Genomic DNA, 17,394 nt, shown 5'->3' with positions numbered 1-17,394 from the left:
TCCACTAGTGCCCCATAGTGTCAGTACACATTATTGAATCTTGGCAAAAAATGTACGTGTTTCAACAAGAGAGGCAGATATTGTACATCAGGAGTCCCCAACTCCAGTCCTGGAGGGCCCCAGTGGCTGTAGGTTTTCGTTCTAACACTTTTTTAAATTAGTGACTTGTTTTTGCTGCTAGTTACTTTTTTAATTCATTTAAATTGACTTGTTTTTTTAAGATTTAATCCCCTGAATGTCTTCATCATTCCTCTGAATTGCTTCATTTCTTTCCTTAAATGGCACCCCAATAGAAATGAAATGTGAAGTGAGGGAGCTGACAGAAGACTAAGAAGATTAAGGAAAAAGAAACAACTAAGGGGTCTGAGTCTTCAAGAGCAAAAAGCCTTGATGTAGATAGATAGATAGATAGATAGATAGATAGATAGATAGATAGATAGATAGATAGATAGATAGATAGATAGATAGATAGATAGATAGATAGATAGATAGATAGATAGATAGATAGATGCTTTATTACGTTTTCTTTTTCTCTTTCCTGATTTTTGTTTTGCTATTATTTGGTCCCCAAAGGGCTACAACAACGCCATGAGTGAAAACCTCATGATGAGAAGGGTGAACAACCAACAGCACAGTCAAGAGCACCTCACCGGGGGCCTCCACAATCCAGCAGGATTTGAGAATTCAGTGCAGCAGACCCCCGACTGCCCCCAAAGGCCCAAGTAAGCGCTGCTTTTTCTTTTATCCTCGTATTATACAAACATGTCATTTTAAAACAGTGAATTCCCTTGAAGAAAACATAAATGGTGGTTGGGAAGGTTACTGTCTTTCACAGAGCATCATTATCTGATATATAAGACTGATTACACTGATAATTGTCATGGCCGCCTCACACTGTGTCTGAATGACTACGCGGTGGGACAACAGAGAGTGAGGGTCACTATGGAGCAGCACGCCGCGTGTCCACAAATGGATCAAAAGATTTAGCAAAGCCCTTTAAAGTTGGGGTGTCCCAGAGGCCCGGTCTGTTAGCACTGTTGTCCTCATCCTATTCTGGTACCACTGGGCACAGAGCAGACACCAACTCTGGATAAGGCACACTCAATCATTTCCACCCATGTTGGGACAATTTAGTCACCATTTAATCTATCATCTGAGTCTTTGGAATGTTGGGAGACATTAAAGTATCCATAATAATAATAAATAATAATAATAATAATAGTAATTTTATTTATGTAGCGCCTTTCCCATACAAATTAGGGTTTTTAGTAGTTAGAAAAGCCCTATATAAATGTAAAGCATTATTAAAGAATTATTATAGAAAACCAACATGGCCACTGGGAAGACATGCAAGCTGTACACAGTGAACAGCCCTGGACCCGGGGGTGGGTGAGACGGAGGAATTGAATTCACCTCTCAATGCCATTTGCTAGCGAGTGACCACCCTAAAAGGCCCCTTCGGTGCTGTTTCCGCCCACCACTTTGTCCCTTCATGCATGCTGGCCAGGTCCACCTCACCTGGGGTCGCGCATGTCACACTATTTCACTGGCTCTGTAAGATCTAACCCAAGTGCAGGGTTCAATCCAAGCAGTGACACCTCCGAGCCGATGGGCTTCAGCAGCCAGGAGACACGTCTGATCAAACTGCTCATCTAACTGCTGTGTTTGCAGCCCCCAACCCCACTTACTGGCGGCTCACAGGTTTCTCCAGGTATTCCTGCCCCTTCAGACAGTCTGCTGAAACCCGACGAGCATCTCCCACTGAGGTCAGGACCCCAGGCTCTTTACAATATTTAAACATGTATGTGCTTGTGTGTATATGAAGGAGGACTGGAGATTGGGGAAGCAGTGTAAGACCCTCAAAGTGTTGCCCCCTCTTCCTCTATGTGTTATAAATGACACTCACAACTGTTGTATACTTACTGTATATGCACTATAAGTGGCATATGGGATGGATGCACATCCCGACCAGAAGAGGGAATGGTTCCTTACCTGGACGGGATGCTCCAAGAGGGCATACAGGTATCATCTTGCAGTCAAGAGAGAGGAAGGTGCCAGACCCAATAGAAGCCCCCTGAGTTAATGAACAGACAGAGAAAATTTCTTAGCCGGACAGGAGGCCCTGGGAAAATGGACAGGCGTCCTGACTGGGTATGGTTTCAGGACTGTCTCCGAGGGATGTTTGTTCCCTAAGATGCTAGATGGCAGCAGCCCTCCATATTGGCGCCCATTTGGGAAATAGCAGGGAATGCTGGGAGACTCTCCAATATATTGGACATCCTGGGTCATCAATAAAAGGGACCACCCTGCCTTGTCCAGGTGATTCGGGGCTGGGAGGATGAAGAGCAACACTCGACTGGAGGAGGGCAGTATGGTGGTGAAAGGAGAAGTGATTGTGCTTTGTACATAACTGAAGTATTGTGGATAATAAATCATCCTGTATTTGAACCCGGGACTGTGATTGTGTCATTGTGTTAGGGTTTGTGGCTCACTGGCGTCCCGTTTCTATCACAGCACATCTCGTACTGGCACAAGCTATACCTTGTGTTTTAATATGATAGTTAACTGGGCTCTTGTGCAGTTGATCACTACAGACATCTGTAAAGTCAAGACAGGATGAAAGTAGTTTTCTGATTTTTCTCTAAAATTCAAATTTTGCCAAAATATCCAACAAGGTGTGTTACTAAAAATGAAATTTTTAACACAAAAAAGGTATTTTGATGTAGTTAAAATGTTAGAACATGTAAAAAGTTTAATAGATTTTTTGATTTTAGGAAATGTGACTCCATAAAGAGTGTACTAAAACACGGCCTGCTCCTCACCCTCACGCTTTTTGTCTTCTTGACCAGGCCTTCACCACAGAAGAGGATTGGCAATGAGCCCGACGTGGTCTACAGCACGGTGGTCAATTCTGGATGTAATGAAGAGGTAACACATCGGACATTGGTATTAAGGGCTCAGCAGCCCCTCGTCATCATATAGCGCTACTGCTCTGGCAGTAAGGAAGTAGAAAGGCCGACACTATATGGCCAAAGCATGTGGACCACCCTACCATCTACTGAGTTTAAGGTGCTTCATTGTTAACAGGTGCATCAAATCAAACACATAGCCATGCCATCTCCATTGAAGAGCTCAGTGACTTTAAACGTGGCACTGTCATAGGCTGCCACCTTTACCACAAGTCAGTATGTGATACTTCTGTTCTGGTAGATGTGCCCAGCTCAGCTGTAAGTGCTGTTATTGTGAAGTGGAAGCGTCGAGGAGTAACAACTTCTCAGCCACAAAGTGGCAGACCACACAAAGTCACAGAGCGGAGCTGCCAAGTGCTGAAGTTAATAAAATGTACCTCTCCTCTGTGGCATCCTCCACAACAGTGTGCCAATCTGCCTCTTATATGAAGCAATGTCAGCAGAAGAACTGTGCATCAGGAGCTCCATGAGATGGGTTTCCATGACCAAGCAGTTGCACAATCAATAGGCTTATGATCAGTGTGTACAATGGCAAGTGCCGCCTGAAGTGGTGTGAGGACTCTGGAGCAGTCCAAACATGTCCTCTGGAGTGACACATCAATCTAACTCAGGAATTGGTGGCAGGATTGGCACTCCAGCCGCTGTAAAAAACCTCTCACTGATTTACTCCATCTGAACTAGGGTGATGCTGAGGTGTCTGTCACCCGTTGCACAGCTGCACTCGTGTCCTAATTTGGGATCCTGAGGTGGTTCGTCATGTGGCGGGTGCAGCAACACACTGTATCAGTTGTCACAAAAATGAATTGAAGACATCAAAGGTTTGGGAAAGCCATCCATATACTGTATTATGTCCTGGCTTCAAATGGGTAAATAGGTTGGTCACAGGTCAGAGTCCAAAACAGAACTGATTTAGGTATGTCAAAATGGCAGCTTTAAAGGCCGAGACCAGAAGTGGTGTTGTTGGGACCGGAAGTGATGTCACCATGGGCGTCGGAAAACGGATGAGATTTCCCATGAATGGTCTGCAGAGGATCGAGAGAGAAAGTCAGTGCACCTCACCACCCCCTGTTCTATCATTATTCAGGCCCTTTAGCTGCCTCCCATGCGCACGTGTGTGACACAGTGCAGGCTCCCAAACCTCACTGTGGACGAATCTGGGTTTGGTGGAGGCCAGGACTATGGTACCTTCCAGAACGTCTACTGTAATATGTGGTGAAGGAGGGATAATGGCAGGGCTTGGGCACGGCCATTGAAAGGTGGACCCTACTTGTCCAACTCCTTATTAATGCTCCTGGTTTAGGAATGGAATGTCCAAGAAGTTCATATACTGTAGGTGTGATGGTCAGGTGTCCATAACGTTTGACCATTGTAGTGTATTTATTTTCAGTTGAGTTCCAGCTGGTTACATGAGCGATCTGAATGATTTAATGGAGACAAGCCTGCTCATTCATATAGGTGGTAGAGCATCTTGGTAAAAAGTCCAGTAGTGGAGATGAGCTTGTAAGGAGCATCACAATAGCCGAGGGGTCCAGCTGCTTACGTTTAAATCTTGCAGTGAAAATGAAGTAAAATCCAGGATTTACATTAATATTCCACTTTTTCACAAAACTATCAAGCTTAATCTTAAGTTAAGTTTATGGTCTTCCTAATCGTAATCATTTGCAGTGGTTGTAAGCTCCTAGGATTTCACCTTGGTGAAGCTTTGAGACAAGTAGGCAGTATTATGGTCTGTGGTCCCCTCGGTCCTCACAAGCAGTGGGACCAGGCCAAGGGGACGCCCACATAACGCCTGGCTCTGGCAGATAGAGGGTCATTTCCGGATGGTGGGACTTTGACCCCGTGACTGCCTGGGGGATTGCTAACCAGGACACCAAGCTGTTTCGTGGTGTGGTGGGTGCGGCTCCCCGACCTAACCTAACCTGACCTCTCGGACTCTTCTGCTTTGTAATTACAGGCCAGAGAATTAAATGAAAATCTTCATTCGGATGTTAAGAAGAAACCGACTTACAACAACGACACTCTTAATTATGTTTCTCTGCCATTCCACAGTGAACACAGAGAGAAGGAAGAGTGAGTTTCATTCTTAAAAGCGATTCTGCAGTCCATGTGGCTCACAGTGTAAATAATAACTGAACAGAAAAACAAAGATTGGTCCATTCACGTTACATTTTTAGATTTATTGTTGTTGTTCTTTTTTCTTAGATTGCCAGGGAAAAAGGAAGATAACAGTCATAAAGGTTCAGGGTCGCCTTCCAATATTTACAGCAAACTGCAGAAACCTTTGAATGACAAACAGGTAAACGCTTGACTGGACTCATATTCTTCTAATGGTTTAAGTTAAGAAATATTCAGTTATGAATAACCTAAGGTCTTCACACAGCATATTTGATTGGTATATATGAGCTGTTGTGAAAGAAAGAGCTAAAAGAAAAGACTCTAGGAGTAAATCATCCCATAATTTAGACTCTGAAAAGATTAGCTAAATTCATAAAATAAAAAGGATTACTCAATGAAATAAAACTGTAACATGACCACCGTAACCCCTTAACACAGGACCTTTGCTCGACTTTTTGGTTAAAGTTGTTTATGATTAGGAGATGGCCTGGCATAACTCGACCTTTTAATAGTTTAGTCAGCCAGCACCAGGACACAAGCATGGGACAGAAAAAAAGTCAAAACCAGGAAGTCAAGAGACACAGTCGTCAGTGTAAGATGTGAGACAAATATTGTTCTCAAAAAAAAGGTCAGAAACCTTATCTCCCGTTGTCCTCCTGTCACACTGGCCTCCTGACTGGGTGTTGTTCTTTGATACCACCGTTTCGGGACCCTAGCGTGCCCACTTCTGCACTGGCATCTTCTGCTACCCTACTACTCATTCTGCTCATTGGCTATGTGGGGCTTCTGGCCAGTTAAGCGAAGGGAGTCCATCCGGGCAGGGATTCCCTCCCTTACAATGACTTTAGAGAGTAACGTAGAAATATATTATTGATGAGATGACTTTGTCCAGGACATAATGAGTAAAGTGATGATGTTACAATTTGAGAGAAGTAATCTATGTATATAAAATCCAACATCTGTCTGTCTGTCTGTCTGTCTGTCCGCTTTTCATGAGAGATTAACAGATTTAGCTGGGTTTTTTTTCGTATAATTTGCTTGAACCTTCCAGTTGATTTTGAGACTTCTCTCATCATGCTAAGTATCATAGTTCGCTTGCGGGACCAATTTATTTGTACGAATCTGAAACACAGGGGGCCGAGAGGAGGGGATGGGGACCTCCTTGCTCATGTGCCAGCCTTACATTTGCTTAGCTAGCGAACGAGAGAACTACTTAATGGATTTAGATCGGGTTTTCTTCTAGAATTTGACATCGCAGGTTCACCACTGCCCACTAACAGTTCACCACAGCACAAATTTCTGAACTGAGACGATTGGTGACAAACGTGGGATTTGCACTGTGGACAGGTAGGGTATAGTGACGATTCACTGCAAAGAGGTAGGAGCTGAAACAAAAAGATCAGTTGACGTCATCAGAAGGCATATCACTCACAGTGTTCACCGTATTGGCTCTGTGTAGCTGACGGATAGAGTTCTCCATGTTAGCTCACACTGCAAGGTGCTGCTCACCTCTGAGCCAGAGACTACGGGTTTGCATCTGCCCATCGACAGCTTATCACACTGCAAATGTTCAGACTTGGCCAACTGGTAACGGCAATGGGATTTGCACCTTGGATGGGTGGACTGCAGTGACGACGCTGTTAAGAGGACGTGGAGGCTGACGTCACCAGGAGGTGCCGCACTCACAGTAGTCAGAGGTAGGATCTGCGTGGTTGACGTATAGAGCTCTCAATTTTAGCTTGAGCTGCAAGGCACTCAACTCTGAGCTGGAGTCTGCGCATGTGAAGGATTCTATATGAATAAAATGTAATATTATTATTATTATTTATTATTAATGTGGGTTTGTGACCTCCCACTGACAGTTCACCACCACCACTCAAATCTTCAAACTGCGACACATCTGAGCGGGTTTTCCTCCCATGTCCTCACATTGGTGATTCCTGTGATAGATTAATAGTTTATCCAAGGCGGTTTGCTACCATGTGCTGCCTACATCAGCTCTGGCACCCTGCCACTCTGAATTCAGCAAATCTGAGAAGAGGTTTTCACTTCACTGAGCCCCCAGGTCCCCATACAAAGCCGTACGTCTTCAGCTGCCATCAGTTTCACACAGTTGTCCACACAGTTGAGACTCTGCACTGAGGGGTTTCAAACACTAATTTGCTTTGATGTCAATGGTGCTGCTGCACTTTGTGGTTAGTCTTCAAGACCCCAGCTGGCTAGATGTGAAGGTGGCACTGCTCAGATTTACTTTCATAGTAAATTTTTATTTTTTTTCATTTTAATAGAAAGACAAGTCGGATTATGAAAATGTTAAGATGCCTCTACAAGCCTGTCAAGAGAAGCCCACCGGACATGATGGGGCTGCTAGAGCTTCAGAGGATTTACACTATTCCACTGTGACGGCGTACCGCACCAAAAAAAAGAACCTGGAGTGGGAATCGGAGTCCAGCTCTGAGGATGAAAGCAAAAAGACCGTGTACTCCGCCATCAGGCTGTGAGCACAACACGAAAAATGAAATCCTGGAATGGGGACGACTGAGCGGCCTCCGCAGTTGGCATCTGTGCCGCCGCAGCTTTCTTGTGTTAAACAGAGCTTGGCATTTTCTTGGCTTATATGAGCTGCTTCCTTTCTCCCACTGTTTTTACAACGCCAGTTCTATCTGTGCCATCTTGTATGTTTTCTGCCACATAATAATTCCTTGATATGCACGTGGGAACTTGAAGGGCTGGACGTCTTTTGTGGAATGTAAAACTCTGTTCTTAAAGCACTAGGATGATTTCTTACTTGGTTTGTTTCAAACGCACGTTCAAATGAGGCATTAAACAATATGCCCGAGTCTTACCACCCATGTTAATAAAAAATTTTTAGTGTCTGTGTAGCTCTGTGTGTTTGTCTGCTTGCTGTGTTTCTGTCATTCCAACAGATGGCACATCACCAATATCTGTAGCAATAAAATACATTGTATTTTTCATTCCATCAGTTGGTGCATCACAAGCATTAACACTGCTATTATGCATCCCATACCAAATGGCATATAACAGAGACATATGTAACAGGTGGCGCATCACTGACATTTGTAATAATGCATTTTATTTCTACAAATGTTTATGATGTGCCATCTGTTGGAATGACAGATACAATGTATTTTATTACTACATACATTAAAAAGATACATGGTACACTACAAATGTTAACACAGAGGTCTACTTTGATTATTTAGATTTCAACCCATTTCAAACGAGGAACACGATTTGGTATTAAATATTTGGCTACCTTACAATACCAGGGTTTGTTACAAGTTGTTAAGGTTAACATTTACTCGTTGATCACATTTAGTGACTCACTAAGGGCGACAGAGTAAACTGAACCAGCAACCTTGGAGTTCAAGGTTCGGTGCCTTAGTCACCATCCTGTACTGTCACTCCTACAACTGCAAAGAAGCCACGAAGGAAAAAATGTAAATAAATAAATTCATCAACTACAAAATCTCAGTGTGGCTATGAAGGATATAGTATGTGGTATCTTACACTGACAGATTTAAAAGGCAGTATAAAAGATAGACAGTGTCACATGTGCATGTCAGAGGATCCTCTTCTAGTCACGCCAGAGGTATGTACTTCCACTCTGGGACAGGAGGAGGCGCTGTCGCTAACAGTATCACCTCTTTTCTTATCTACACTGCTGAGAAGATGCTCCATTAGGACAACTGACTTCTCCCCTTACGGTTGGAGTCCAATAAAAGTAGACCACCCCTGTAAGGAGGTGTCTCACTTGGACCACAGCTGATCATACAGGATGGAATTCCACCACACCAGACCTGCTCTACTGAGCGGTGTTCCTTATTCTGAGGTGTCCATTGGCTGTTGTTTCAGTTATTTTGTGCCTTTGTGTTCTTTTGTGCTTTGGGTTTAGCATTAAACCAGCTGGCACACCAGCAATTTTTGGAGTTCCTGATGTCTTCCCTCAACCATGATAGATAGATAGATAGATAGATAGATAGATAGATAGATAGATAGATAGATAGATAGATAGATAGATAGATAGATAGATAGATAGATAGATAGATAGAGAGTTTGGTGTCCATAACAATAGGAAATAATTGTTTCTTGTGAAATACAAATAAGACAATGATCAACAGTCATGGGATGACAACTGCAATACATAAAATCCTCCATTATAAATCTACATGGGACACCATAAACATCTGGGAGAAGACCAGCTAAGAGCTGATGTCCAAAAGACTCTGATCACATAGGTAAGGTCAGTACTGCTACATTTAATCTAAAAATGTCGTTTAAAAATAAAAAACGATCTCCATCCGCACTAACATTTTCAATAAAGTATCTCTGCTCACACTAAGAGGACTGAAAATGCTTTTCTTCTGTGTAGGGTAACCAATCAGGGCATGAGACGTTGTAATGAGCAAGATCCAATCAGAGAAGGACCAGGTAATAAGCACGAACCAATCAGAGCATGAGTAGAGTCCTCATTTTGAAAACTCTTATCCACAAAGCAACTCTCAGCTGCCACATTCAGATGTATATGACTGTTTATCAAAAGTTTCAGTTTTCAGAGGTTGAAAATGAAGACACGAAAGATCTACTATATAATAAAATGCTAAGGTCTATCTATATGTGCGTGTGATCCCTAGGAGCAATCTTATTGGTCAGTTTAGCTTTGGTGACACACTTGAAACAGAAAGTGTGAGGTGAGACACAGAAGAAGAAAGAAAGTCATAGGAGGTACGCCGAGAGTCACCGTTCAAAGACAGGGATTATAAAAGTGACCAGGAGGTAAAAATGGAGCCTCGCAAATTCCGACAGAGTCTGAGAAGCAGGGTTTACGGGAATGTGCTCGAGAAAGAGGGCACAGCAGTCAAGAGAGGGTCAGACACACGCGGATATCGAGGAAAGGCGCTGCGGGTACACGTAAGGCCAGAGGTATCAAATATTTTGAAATGTATTCTATTACTTGTCTTTGACAGGTCACATGACTATTAATGATAATAAAATTCTATTTCCTTGTGGTTAAATAATGAAAACAAAACCAACATCCTCTGGTGTTTGGAGTCCTCGTTAAACCACAAAAGAGCCAGCAGGAAATGTGTATTTGACGTAAAAGATATTAACAAAGCCCCCTGATTTATAACAGGCACATTGGGAAAGCCACCCCATTAGATAATTCAGGGCAAAAACCTGCGACGAGCGAAAGACTGCAGGACCTTCATCATAATTATTATTATTATTATTATTATTATTATTATTATTATTATTATTATCTTTGTTTGTTCATCGACCTTCTGTGTGTTTTGTGATCTCCAGGAATTAAAAAATGTCCCTTTATTGATATGTCTGTCATAAACCTTTTGAATGACTTTCACTTTGAGTCCTTTAGTTTTCAACAGCCAGCCTGGAAAGAAGCAAGGAATGAAAAAGGAACAGCCTGGGCATATTTTGCAAGACGTATGTGGTGGGACACCAGATTTCCCAAAAAAGAAAGCAGAAAAGGAAGCAAAAGTCTCTCAAAATAACACAAACGCTCAGGCGGCTCAGTCTGCTGAGTCTGTTTTTACTGCGACTTTCACAACGGCGGCCGCTGCACCTCCTGAATTCTTCATCCGTAAATCTCACGCTGACAAATGCACACCGAGAGGCCGTCTCATTGAAATACACAAATGTATCGATAAAGAAATAAAACTCATAATTCACGAAAGCAGGGCCGAGTAGCGAGGGCTTTCAGAATCACAAGCAGGGAGTTTTAACAAACTTTGATAAAGCTGAGAAACTGCTGGTGACTCAGCAAAAAGTGAAAAAGAGGAGCAGTCAAGGCTAGCAGAGGCCTTGTAATCAGAGCCCGTCAGTCCATTAGAGCCCCACATGGGGGACACCATCTATTAAAGTCATCAAGGGGGACCCCCCACACACAGTCCTCGAAGTCTAATGTGACTGGATGGACTCTGAGGGGCCCCTTTAATGTACCTCAAGTGACACTCTGGACCTTTCCACGTCCTCACCTGTCAACACAATGGACCTTTTGGTAACTCAAGGGCCAGCGTTGTGCATGAACGAGTTCAAAAGAGAGCGTTCATTTGTCTAAGAACTTAACGTAACGTATTTGCAAGTGAAGAACTTGAACTTGAGCTAGTTCACTTTTACGTGACATTCTCGATCTGGGTTAGGTCCAGATTAAACATTTTGCCTTAACCCATAATGTAGGGGTGGTGCCGAATTCGAATATTCGATATTCGGATTTTGTGCAAATTTTTTGACATTTATTTGTATTTGGAAAAAATAACGTCAAATCAAATAGGCGCTGTCTGTGTCTAGTGCACCCCCGCTGACACGAGCATGCAGTGAAGCTTCACTTTCACTTTTAGGAAAACGTTGAACTTCAAGAGGCCACTTTATAATTTTCCCCGATGGACATGCAATATGTGACGTGAATTTTGACCAACAGCGTAATACGTTAGTTCACCTACACCAGCGGTTCTCAAACTGTGAAGTAACAAAAAAGGGGGTGAGAATGTTGCCATATGTGGCGTAATATCGCTATTCGTAGGGAAATTTTAAACTTGTAGTGGTGTATCGGCAGCAAAAAATATAGGAATAAATTTTATTGGGGTTTCAAAAAAACGTTAGGGAGGCACGATTAAAACTGTTATAAAAACTCGGGTCACAAATACTTAAAGGTTGTGAAACGCTGACCTGCACCATTTGTATCACACAGTTGGAAACAGAGTGCTAATTTATATGTATACTTGCATCTATTTAATTTCTTTTTTGACTGGGAGGTGTCACGCATGCGTGCATGGGGAATAGTTTAAGGACCCAACACGCACCGTGACAAGTCGTGCCAGGGGACAACGGCAGCATACTAACCTCTCTCTTTTTATTCCTTCAGAAAGAACGAGGCTCCGCCACCATAATACCACCCAGACGATCCAAAGAGCCACTGCACTTCCGGGTTCCTTTATTTCCTCTGGTCCCCCTGTGATGACATCAGCTACCCATCCAGCACCACGATTTTCCCAGCATCCCACCGTTTAATTTCCAGTCCATCCCCATAAAATGTCCGTCTACCCTTCCTTCTATGTCTTTGAGTTATTTTGAACTACTGACCGTAAAAATTTTGTTGCAGTATACGGGGCTAAAAACCCCAAACCTTTACATGACTCTGTTTATTTATTACAGTTGGCGTAGTCGGCAGGATAGTGCCTGAAATGTCCAAAGGGCAGGACCTCAACATAGTTCTCCAAACTTTGGCGAACGAGCTCCAGGCGGTCACGGTCGACTAGGCAGCCACCAAGACGGAAAAAATTTTGTTACAGTATATGGGGCTAAAAACCCCAAACCTTTACACGACTCTGTTTATTTATTACAGAGGATATTAGCATCCATGGTGTGGAAGTTCAGCCCCTTTACACAGACAGACAGACCACAGAAGTCCAAAAGCACACACGTTTAATATTCTTTACAGCACCACACAATGTACTAATCAGCTATTAACAGCTCACAGTCCGTTCCTCTTTCTTTTCTTTTCTTTATTCTTCTGCTGCCTCTACTCTTCTTCTTGCAAGTTCCGTCCTCTGCCTCCTTGGTTCCTGTTCTGGCAGCTCTTCCTAGTGTGGCAGAAGTGCTGCAGTCCAAGGCTCTGTAATCATCCGGGCGCCCCCTGGTGGTGGCCACAGCCCCCCACAGGGTGAGCTGCCCTCGGGAGGAATTGTCCCTCTTCCGGTCCTTCCACCTTCCAGGCCTCCCAGTTGGGCAGGATCCCCAGCTGTCTGCCACAATGGTTACATGTGCTTGTTGCTGGGTATAACTCAATAAAGTGTATTTAAATACAAAAGTCTTCAGAATTATTGTATTTTATTTATGTAATAGCCTAATATAAGGCACGCAAAATTGAAAAAAGTAAACTCAGTGGTCATTTATTCCGACTCGGTAAAAAATACAAAATGCACTGAACATGAACGAGTTCAAAATTGAAATGAGGACCTATGAACGTGAATGTATTCATTTTAATTGGTGTGAACTGAGCTTTGAGCGAGTTGTTGTGAGGTGTGAACTTGCTGTCAACGGGTGCACCCCCTGGACCCCCCAACTCCGCCTAGGGTTCCAAACGACTGGCACTGATTGTCATATTCCCCCCATATCAACACAGAGTGATGAGTGAGGGTAACAAGCGTGTATGGAGTGAGCTGAGTGACTTCATGTGTCGTTACCTCAGGAAGGATTTCACGCCGTGGCTGCCATTTGAAAAGGAAAATCGCAGGCAGAATTTGGGAAGCAGCATCCTGACACAAAGGCTCGCTGTATGAAGTTTCTTTGCATTTTAAAAATGACTTTTCTTATAAACAGATTGTTGTCTAAATTCAATGAAATTCTTCCTTATCCCAAATAGAGTTAATTGACCGTAAACATCAGCATAAATAACAAATTCCCTTAAATAGAGAAACTGAGCAGCTACATTAGTGGATGAATCAACAAGCAAACACTTTAATAAAAAACGCTCACACACAAGCTTCGGGAAAATTCAATTATCTTTGCAGTGAAAATTGGAAACCATGCACAAAAAATGTTTAAAACCGTGAAAGAGAATTTTTATATTGACACGGAAAAAATGAAGAAAATGTAACAACAGTATGTTCAAGTAAAGGAGTCGTCCATTTGCCTGATTGCAGAATTGGGTAGGAACTAAAAATCTGAAGACTTGGTGGGACTCCGGGTCTGAATTTGAGTTACGTTACAAACGTCACTGCAGTTGTTTAAAGTGCCTTTTCGACGTATTTATCCATCTGTTAATTATACAGCACCTTCAGAAAGTCCTCTTCACTTCTTACACACGTTTTTACGTTGCAGCCTTGTGCTGAAGTCATTTCAGTTTCTTTAATCTTATCAAACAACACTCAATACCCCAGAGCGACAAAGCAGAAACACAATTGAAGAAATTATTGCAAATCTCACTTGGACACTCGAGTACGCGGAGGGTTTACGCAGTGCTAGGCTGTGGCAGCCATTCCAGCCCAGCGACTCCTTTGGCCTGACGTGACAAGCTTGACACTCCTGAGTTTGGAGGATTTCTGCCATTCGTCTCTCAAACTCAGTCAGTTTGGATGGAGACCTTTGGTGTTCTGTTGTTTTAGGGCTCTACTGAGGTGTTCCACCAGGCTCTGGAGGTGCCACTTACAGACATTCACAGGGTAGACCCAAGCCAGGGCTGTCTTAATGCATGGGCACGCTGGGCAATTGCCCGGGGGCTCCATGAGCATAGGGGCCAACGTTTTTTCCTGATGCCTGGGTATGTTTCTATTTTGCTATCAAAACAGGGGGCTTTGATTCTGTTAAGAGGGCCCTGACCACAGCCACTCCTGTGTTGACTTTGCTTGGTCCTGTTGGAAGGTGAGCCTGTGGTCCAGTTGGAGGTCCAGAGCACTCTGGGGCAGGTCCTCATTAAGGTGATGGTCTACTAGGAATAGGGCTGGAGTGAAAAGGTCCCTAGTGTTTTCATTCCCATAAATCCATTAAGCGAAATTCTGACTTTTGGACTTCTATGGCTCTTATATGCTGACGTATCACTTTGATGTTGCTCATCCGTTAGTTGGTTTGAATTTCATTTCACACAAGAGAAACCCAATTTATTCTTTCACACCAGGGCCCTTCCTTCATACACCACTGGATGGACGAGGCTTGGAAATGTGAAGAGTATGGAAACTGTGAACCAGTGGCTGTGTAACTGTCCTAGCTAATCCTCCATGGTGTCCACTCAGTTGGGTGGCCTACGGTACACTTCCATGTTGAAGGTGAGTGTGAAAGGCCCCTCTACTGGTATTTCATAATTATTAATATCTGATCAATTTTACAGTTGTCGTTACCTGATCAGGTTCCTGTTGAGCAGCACCCTTGATGGGATCGGTGAATTTCGTATCAGTTGAAGGGCTGCTCTTGGACTTGATTTGCTCACAGTTTATGATGCCTCCAGTCTAACAGCTGGGCTCTCTCATCTGGATGTGTCAGTGCTGCCATTTAGAGTTAGGTTGTGGTTGCGTTTTGCCCCCTTTGCTCTCATAATTGAGGGTCCTGAGATGTGGCGCAGAGGAGAAACGTGAGAATAAGCAGAAGCAGCGAAGCCCAAGTCCATTCCCTTTGTGTGCTCCTCCTCAGTGTGTCGCGCTGCTGCTGCTGCTGCTCACTTTCTTTTTAACCTCTGCGTACAGACAGGTGTCCTCCGGAGCGGGTGAGTGCTCGGCCTCCTTACACGGGAGGACATCGTACACAGTGACATCCGGGGAGTTGTCCTTCGCCATCTCACCGTCTTCCTGCTGCCCATTTTTGAATTTGAAGAAACTGACCGAAGCATATTGGAGTTCTTCATCTTCGCTTTGGGATTTTCCCTTTGGAAATTCACAAAACTCATACGTGACATTATCTACAAATCCTTCATCATAGTCCTGGATTTCCTCAAGGTTTTCATTGATGGAACAGTTATTGAAGTATAGTGCCATGTTGCCTTGATCGGCCGTAGTTTGGGTTTTCCTTTTTTGAGGATCAGCATAAGTCAGTCTGTTGTCATACAGATGATTGTCTTTCTTTACTTCTTTGCAGTTATCACGTTTGTTTGTAACGCAGTTAAAGACCAGGTTATTGGAGTAGAGAGCCATGCCGTCATCTTCACTCGTTGTGTCCTGCACATTGAAAAACACACAAAACAAAAAACACCAGATGTCATTGGAGCGCAGCGTCTGTCTTCAGGTCCATGAACACTGAAATCATGGAGCCTCTACGACACTGGAGTATATAGCGTCTTGTCTTCTTCATCACATGTGGTGCTCTGCACTTTGAAAAACACTAAACTTCCACGTCAGAATAGTGCTGTGTTTTCATCATCAGACCTTCATTTTGAAAATTACAAGAAATATTCAAGGTCATTGGAGTTTATTTTTATATGTCACCCTAACAAACTCTACAATGATCTGAAAGAGTCTTTATGACCGTCAGTTATGTGTTCGATTTGACTTTTAGTGTTTAGCCTGGGCCTGCTCTGAATAGTTGTTGGACCAATGTCCACCCAAAATAGAACTTTATGGGATTAAGTTGATGTCCAGCATCCTTGAGGAGTCACGAGACAGCCAGTAGGTGGTGCTAGTCCTCCTGCCAGATACTGGGATGTGTGATTATGTCGTCCAGGCAGGCAGAATTACATGCGATTGGGGGCTGAAACAGTGAGAAGGGTCTTACTGCAGCCTGCGATAGCTGTGACATAAATCAGGTAATGGCCACAACGTCAGTCAAGAAACACCCTTTGAGTGAGGTAACCCTCCCACACAGGGCCCTAATGTTAACCAAAGTCTAATGTGATGGGTGTTTCGTGATGTCAGGGCATTACATGACGGACCTCTGCAGTTACACTCAGTTGGAAGCAGTCGGAACACCAGCATTGTTGGAAGGTTGCTGGAGCACCATGTGGCCCAAAGACAAGGACATTGTACTACCAGAGTCCACCTGAGGTACTAAATGTATTTTTTCCCTTTCTCTTCTAGTCAAAGGTATTGCTGCCAGGCGTTTGGCATGTCTGAGGTGGCTAGAAAATGAGCCTTTCTAAGTCTGTTGATAAGACCACCACCATGTGAAAATTCAGAGGATTAACCTGACGTCTCTGTGCCTTTCCAACACATTACTAAGACAATAGTCTGACATGTATGATGCCTACCAGCAATAACACACTGTTGCTTCAGGATGAGCCTGTGGTAAAGTGAGGTCCACGGCTGATTGCCACTTTCAATAAATAATCGGCGTACTCGTAGCTTTAAGGGGGGGTGGCGTGTGGTAGCGTGGCAAGAGCGGTTCCCGTGTCCCGCTCTTAAGTGCACAGGTGCGGAATCGCTCGTGGCTGTAATCGATGCCAGGAGCTGTAATCGTCACATCTGTGCCACATCCCCATTTTAAAAGGGAGAAATGTGAATGCTTGAGAGGGAAGGAAAAGGGGTGGGAGAAAGGAAAGAAGAGGAAGAAGAGGAGGAAGAGGAGAAGGAGAAAAAAAAGAGTCAGTGCAGGAGTATGCGAGCAAACGGCAGCAGGCTTGAGAGAGAGCGAGAGAGAGCAGGCTGCTGGGAGAAGAGCCCCTGAGGAGGGCCGACACTCGGTGGGGGCAGTTGGAAGAGGTCACTCCAGCTGAGCAGTTCTGAGGAGCAGGAGTGACCTGGAAGGTGAATTGCTCGCCGTTTAAGGCCGGAAAGGCAGCAGGGGTTGAGGAGGCTTGGGGGAGGAAGAGCCGCAGCGTGAGCGTCCTGGCCATTGGGGACCCTAATCT

The 17,394-nt window shown here is 43.9% G+C and overlaps 2 protein-coding genes across 5 annotated transcripts in view; one reads left to right on the top strand and one right to left on the bottom strand.

The window, feature by feature from the left end:
- The window catches only part of LOC114643328 (B-cell receptor CD22-like), a 171,267-nt gene extending 162,991 nt beyond the window's left edge, over positions 1-8,276 (top strand). For both annotated transcript variants that reach the window (XM_051920508.1, XM_028791922.2), the window contains exons 15-19: positions 574-722; positions 2,850-2,928; positions 4,924-5,039; positions 5,172-5,265; positions 7,373-8,276. In XM_051920508.1, the coding sequence (XP_051776468.1) occupies positions 574-722; positions 2,850-2,928; positions 4,924-5,039; positions 5,172-5,265; positions 7,373-7,585 (651 nt within the window). In that variant the 3' untranslated portion in view covers positions 7,586-8,276. The remainder of the gene's footprint in view (positions 1-573; positions 723-2,849; positions 2,929-4,923; positions 5,040-5,171; positions 5,266-7,372) is intronic.
- Positions 8,277-14,439: 6,163 nt separating this feature from the next.
- LOC114643329 (sialoadhesin-like) overlaps positions 14,440-17,394 on the bottom strand; it is a 63,615-nt gene continuing 60,660 nt past the window's right edge. For all 3 annotated transcript variants that reach the window (XM_051920265.1, XM_051920264.1, XM_051920266.1), the window contains one exon: positions 14,440-15,769. In XM_051920265.1, coding sequence (XP_051776225.1) covers positions 15,245-15,769 — 525 coding nt within the window. In that variant the 3' untranslated portion in view covers positions 14,440-15,244. The remainder of the gene's footprint in view (positions 15,770-17,394) is intronic.

This window comes from Erpetoichthys calabaricus, chromosome 17, assembly GCF_900747795.2.
Source record: "Erpetoichthys calabaricus chromosome 17, fErpCal1.3, whole genome shotgun sequence".
Taxonomy (NCBI): Eukaryota; Metazoa; Chordata; class Cladistia; order Polypteriformes; family Polypteridae; genus Erpetoichthys; species Erpetoichthys calabaricus.
The sequence above is the reverse complement of the archived record's forward strand: the minus strand, read 5'-3'. Positions and strand labels throughout refer to the sequence as shown.